General features: G+C 39.6%; 1 protein-coding gene across 4 annotated transcripts; it reads left to right on the top strand.

Moving 5' to 3' along the window:
• Positions 1 to 812: 812 nt before the first annotated feature.
• LOC120060420 (JNK1/MAPK8-associated membrane protein) lies at positions 813 to 5,568 on the top strand. Of its 4 annotated transcripts, none has more exons than XM_039009728.1 (7): positions 813 to 889; positions 1,176 to 1,255; positions 1,399 to 1,553; positions 1,747 to 1,953; positions 2,737 to 2,918; positions 4,276 to 4,352; positions 4,459 to 5,568. In XM_039009728.1, exons 2-7 carry the CDS (start codon positions 1,184 to 1,186, stop codon positions 4,675 to 4,677), a joined length of 912 nt encoding a protein of 303 aa, XP_038865656.1. In that variant the 5' UTR covers positions 813 to 889; positions 1,176 to 1,183; the 3' UTR covers positions 4,678 to 5,568. The 4 variants fall into 4 exon arrangements, with proteins under 4 accessions (XP_038865656.1, XP_038865655.1, XP_038865654.1 ...); XM_039009727.1 differs by having other exon boundaries at positions 822 to 935; positions 1,179 to 1,255; XM_039009726.1 differs by having other exon boundaries at positions 822 to 935.
• The last annotated feature ends 579 nt before the right edge of the window (positions 5,569 to 6,147 follow it).

The following is a 6,147-nucleotide window of genomic DNA, read 5'->3' as shown; positions in this document are numbered from 1 at the left end:
TAGGCTACTTGGAACATGTTTATCTTACCTTTTATATTATATGAACATATTGTGTAAAATAAATAAATTTTAATCTTGTGTTTTAACATTTCATCAGTATTTGTCCACTTTGCTCGATTTGGGATCTCTAGCAGAAGCCTTCGGTACTGGGTGTAGTAGTGAGATTCTGCTGGGTCTACTTGGGAGTGGGCGGGAATGAAATAGTAGAACAGGTAGCCAAAAGGGCTTTAAAACAAGATATAATTCTTATTAGAGGTGATGTGATATTAGAGACCAAATATAACATTCGAGCCATTATAATAGAACAGGTGGGACAGAGCCCAAGGACCTGCATTTATATGCCTTCCAAAGAAAGGTTGGTGGACCAAGATTCAAGGTTCAGACTAGGAAGGAAGAGAGTCTGCTCAACTGCATCTAGGACATTGTACATTAAACTCTTCATTATATCTGGTTGGCAAGCATGCAAATAGTTTTGTGTATGGAGTGGTTGATGAAACAGTGAAGCATGTGTTGTTGTATTGTTGTAAGTACTGGTGGGCCTATGTGGAAGAGGATTGATGTGCAGGATTATTGAGGTTGGACAGGGATGAGGGGGTTGGAAGGGATTTTGGGGATGGGGGAGGGTTTGTTAGTAGGGCTTTTTTTATTTTCTTAGTAGTACAGGATTAAGATAGGAGGGTTTGGTTTCTCTTAATGTTTGTTTCTTTATGAATTTAGTCTGTAAACTGTGATTGACTACACACTCCAGTACAGTAGGTGGCGGCATGCACTTCTAACGTTTGTTTGCGGACTACCATAATATTATAATAAATGAAGAAGCAACTTCCGGCTGATCGTTTGATTTAGCAGACATTAAATCGTTGGATACGTCATAAACATATTCTACTAAGTAATGTATTAAAGCTTAATCGTATGGAGGTTGACTAATAACATGGGTATGTGGCTACATTGTCTGCTCAATGATGGCTTAAACGTCCTGTCGCCTAAGCCAGACAAGCCACTATAGCTAGCTAACGTTAGGTAGTTAGCTGTTCTAGCTAGCTAACTATTAGCTAGCGTTACTTGTTAGTTGTCAGCTGATGTGTTAGATAGCTATTATGCTAAAGTACATATAGACGTCTGCAGTATTGTCAATAACTGTCTTGTTGTATTACTTACTCCTGGCTTCATTACAGCAGTAGCTATGAGTTCAACTTGTCCGGGACTGTATTGCGGCAAGACGTTAATAAATGGCTCCTTTGATGGAGAATGTGGGGTGAGTAGCTCCAGCTGAATTAACAAACGTCATCGATCTAGGCTGTTGAAATGACATTCTACTGTAACTACTGTAACACTAGCTTTGTTCCGTAACCTAGTAGTAGGCTATCCCCACACACTAAAATGTAGTTGAATGATCAGGTATGTCCCAGAGGAGAGAGGACTAGCATGCAGAAGATCTGTGAGAAGTGTACAGAATCCCCTGAACTTTATGACTGGCTGTACCTGGGCTTCATGGCAATGCTGCCACTGGTTCTACACTGGTTCTTCATTGAGTGGTATTCTGGAAAGAAAAGGTAATGCCTCACATTCAGGCCAAATTACAGGCCAAATGATGTATTTGGTCACCATAACCCATGGCCAATAGGCTGCATATTGTGCCATTTACTGCGGTGGTGCTTTTGGAAAGGAGGATTTTAACATTGTCCTGTAGTAGCCTACTTGGTAACTCACGTTAATGTTTCTGATATTATGTATATTTTTCTGCAGCTCCAGTGCCCTCTTCCAACACATAACTGCCCTGTTTGAGTGCAGCGCTGCGGCTGTGCTAACTCTACTGGTCAACGACCCAGTGGGTCTGCTGTCTATCAGGTCCTGCAGAGTCCAGATGCTGTCAGACTGGTACACCATGCTGTACAACCCCAGCCCAGACTATGTCACAACTCTACACTGCACACAGGAAGCAGTCTTTCCCCTGTGAGTAGCCTATTCCTATGTTGTTCACATCATGAATTGGACCTATACACTTTGCACTTGTAGGGCTGCTTTCACAGCTAGTCCTGGACCAAAAGCATGTTGAAATAGCTTTTTAGTCCAGTATTAAGTTCAATCTCTGTCTCAACTGTCTCCTAATGAACTGATATGAATTGGTAATGAGTTGAACATGTAAGAGATAATCAGCGAGGGGCTATGTCTTCTATTGAAAATTATGAACGACGTGAAGGTGTATTCCACAACACGCTAGCAGAGTGGAACTAACCTTCAACGGAGTTGCATTATTTTCCAGAGAACGCATAGAGCCCTAAGTTGATTGTCCCTTTTATATCATGGCTATAATTTAACACATTTGCCGCTAGAAATGTGTTCACTTGCAGGTAGAAATGTGTTCAACATCCACTGAAGTAGCTAGCATGTTTACTGGATAGCTACAGTAGTTGCCTTAGTTTAGCTAACCAAACCATCAGTCCTAGCTTGCTATTATGAAAGTTGATTTCAACACGGCAATAATGTTTTCAATGTGACTTTCTTTTTCAAAAGCTATAGCCATTAAATTCTACCGTGATGATATACAGTGCCTTATAGGGAAATAATGCACGCTCTAGAATGCTCTTCAAGCCATTCAGAAACAAGTATTCAACAATGCCATGGTATAAATTAAATTGGTTGGTATGTTCAGAGCATTGTGCACACCATCAAGCACAGTGTGATGTGAGCTGTTTTGTTAATTGAATAACATGGCTTATCATATTGTGTTTGCAGGTACACTATGGTGTTGATCTACTATGCCTTCTGTCTGGTTTTCATGATGCTCCTGCGTCCACTCCTGGTCAAAAAGATTGCCTGTGGTCTGGGGAAATCTGACCGCTTCAAGAGCATCTACGCTGCTCTCTACTTCTTCCCTATCCTGACAGTCCTGCAAGCTGTGGGAGGCGGCCTCCTCTGTGAGTATGCTTTCAGATGAGGGTCCAGTCAGGTTCGGTCTAGTCAGGTTAAGTCCAGTTTGCATTTATCTAGTATTGCTGGTTACATAATTGATGTATGTGAAATGCATTCTTTTAAAGAGCGACTGCCTTTAAAAAGCAACAAATCCCTTTTAAAATGTCCTCAGTCAGTCAGAAATGGTGTAAATAGGATAATTTTGGTCATAAAGTCAGTCTCGTCTATAACATCCGTGCGTCACAACCGGTAAATTAAGGTTGGGTTTTGATTTGATGTCATTTTCCCACTGACATGGGGTGAACAAATGCGGTGATTGCACTCTATCCAATAGCATAGACAGTGAGAAGGACCTGGCCAGCAGCTCTGAATTTGTTTACAGAAGACAACACGTTGCACATTTTTTTACTTGAAAATACTGCACCAAACACTTTAATCGAAATTAAAAATATTTCTTAAATCTTAGATTCATTCTGGGGATTTTGAGGAAGTGAAATAGGCATAAAGGAGTGGGGCAGACAAATGGAATGTCAGGAAAACACACCTCCAAGACTAAAATCTTAAATGTCTAATTAGCAACAGAAAAACACATTTGCCAATCGGCATGTTCAGTCGCTCTTGAAGGCCAGAGGTCTTGTGGCCTTGGAAGCCCAGGATTCTTATGTTCTGTTTGAATGACTGAGGAAGTTCTCTTCAGGAAGACTATAAATATTTGTGGAGTATGCATGGAAACTAGTGACACGTTAGAGTAGCTGACCCAGGCCGCCAATTGGCGGATTTGAACACAGGGGTTTTGGGGTGGCAGGTATGTAGCCTAGTGGTTAGAGCGTTGGGCCAGTAACCGAAAAATCTGTCGTTCTGCCCCTAAACAAGGCAGTTAACCCACTGGTCCCTGGTAGGCCGTCATTGTAAATAAGAATTTGTTCTTAACTGACTTTCCTAGTTAAATAAAGGTTAAATATTTTTCTTTAAATGATTGCCCTTTAACTCACCATTCTATCTTCCCAGTCTTTCTAATACTTTACTAGCCCTTCAAAAAGTTAAAGAAATGCAAAACTAGTAGGCCTGCCCCACTCCTTTTATAATTAAACAAAAATAAATCCAATATTTTGCATGGGTGGAGCACCAAAGAGGTTGTTTCTGAATTTCTGCCTTGCAACAAGCTAGCGGTAGGAAAAGACACGGACAAAAGATGGAAAAAAAACTAATACTAATGAATGCCTCCAGAGGGGAAACATAATTTTTGCTCAGAGCAAATCAAATGTGAGTTAACAGCCAGCGCTCCCATTCAAAATCCAAAACTGAAGTTCTCCAGACTTCAAATGACTTTGGTATGAGCTTGATATTTTCTGTTTATTTCAGATTATGCTTTTCCATACATTATTTTGGTGTTGTCCCTGGTTACCCTGGCAGTGTACATGTCAGCCTCAGAAATACAGGTAAGAAACTCCTTATTTTATATTTTCTTAACGTTTGTGATCAACTCAGTCAACATCATTGTATTAGAACATATCCAATTTCCCATGTGTTTACTCCTCTCCATAGTCTTTCAAGAATCTCATTGCCAAGAAGAAGAGGTTGGTGGTGCTCTTCAGTCATTGGCTCCTTCATGCGTATGGCATCATCTCCATCTCCCGATTGGATAAACTGGAGCAGGACCTGCCTCTATTGGCACTGGTACCTGGACCTGCCCTCTTCTACCTTCTCACTGCCAGATTCACTGAACCTAGCCGGATTCTGTCAGAAGGCGGCAACGGCCACTAGAAGTATTATAGAGGGATGTGGGGATTAATATCCACCTATCAATTCAGAAGGTGTTGTGCAATAGAGATATGGACAATAGTCTTTACTGCCTCCTCTGAGTATGGTAGTATGATGACTGCTGCATGCAGGGTTGATGGTGTGAGTTCATCTCACAGGGAGAAGGAAGATTTTATTATATTTATGCAACCAAGGTGGGAAAACAATCATCCTATGCACATACAGTATGTCTATAATCTATAAAGCTCCATATATATGTTGTATATTATTGAATGTTATTGTGTTGATGCTTGTGTACACTTGAATGTTGTTGTCCAAGGCCTAAGATGTACTGTTCCTCATTAAGGCTGTTATACATGTGTATAAACATATTCACTCTTAATATTTTATGCTCAACATCCTTGATTGCTTTAATCGCCGATATCCTTGGTTGTTGTTTTGAAATCGATGGAGGTCTCTGGATTGTCCAATAGTTTAAGTTCTTGCGCTAAATCTAATGTGCCATAAACTCTGAACACATGCATATGCCCAGAGGCACATACAATGGTTCACTATAACCTAATATTAATCGTTAAGTGGATAAAGTTCAATTATTTAGCTTGTAAGTTTTTTAAATGAAAATTATATTGCCTTTTCCCCATTAAATTATGTTGTGGAAATACACTGTTGAATAGTAAGCAAGTGAAATTGTGAATGTTTCATGCATGCTCATAGAATGCCTGTAAATGTATAACAATGAAAGTGTTGATTAGACCTATATAATTTTATTGCACTATAATTTTAAAACAAACAGAGCAAGGATTTGACTAGCTAGATTTTTGACTATTGTGAAAACTGTCAGAAGTGTTGTTCAAATGAGATTTTCTGAAATAAAAATTACAAGTGTGTACCATCTGATATGACTTTCATTTGTGTTTAGTTTTTCTAACAGTTGTGTTGATGTAATTCTTTGTCTCACTTTAGTTGCTCTCTACTTTAAGTGCAATGTTTGATTTAGTTCTGGCCAACAGGATAAACTCGTTTTTCAACCACTCCACACATTTCCTGTTAACAAACTATAGTTTTGGCAAGTCGGTTAGGACATCTACTTTGTGCATGACACAAGTAATTTTCCCAACAATTGTTTACATACAGATTATTTCACTTAACTCACTGTTTCACAATTCCAGTGGGTCAGAAGTTTACATACACTAAGTTGACTGTGACTTTAAACAGCTTGGAAAATTCCAGAAAATTATGTGATGGCTCTATAAGCGTCTGATAGGCTAATTGACTTAATTTGTGTCAGTTGGAGGTGTACCTGTGGATGTATTTCAAGGCCTACCCTCAAACTCAGTGCGTCTTTGCTTGACGTGAAAATCAAAAGAAATCAGCCAAGACCCCAGAAAAATTTATTGTAGACCACAAGTCTGGTTCATCCTTGAGAGCAATTTCCAAACGCCTGAAGGTACCACGTTCATCTGTACAAACAAT

This window comes from Salvelinus namaycush, chromosome 15, assembly GCF_016432855.1.
Source record: "Salvelinus namaycush isolate Seneca chromosome 15, SaNama_1.0, whole genome shotgun sequence".
NCBI classification, from domain to species: Eukaryota; Metazoa; Chordata; class Actinopteri; order Salmoniformes; family Salmonidae; genus Salvelinus; species Salvelinus namaycush.
The sequence above is the reverse complement of the archived record's forward strand: the minus strand, read 5'-3'. Positions and strand labels throughout refer to the sequence as shown.

Coding starts and splice junctions, on each gene's coding strand:
- LOC120060420 (XM_039009726.1), top strand. Junction 1,554..1,746: donor TGGTATTCTGGAAAGAAAAG/GTAATGCCTCAC, acceptor ATTTTTCTGCAG/CTCCAGTGCCCTCTTCCAAC. Junction 1,954..2,736: donor CAGGAAGCAGTCTTTCCCCT/GTGAGTAGCCTA, acceptor TTGTGTTTGCAG/GTACACTATGGTGTTGATCT.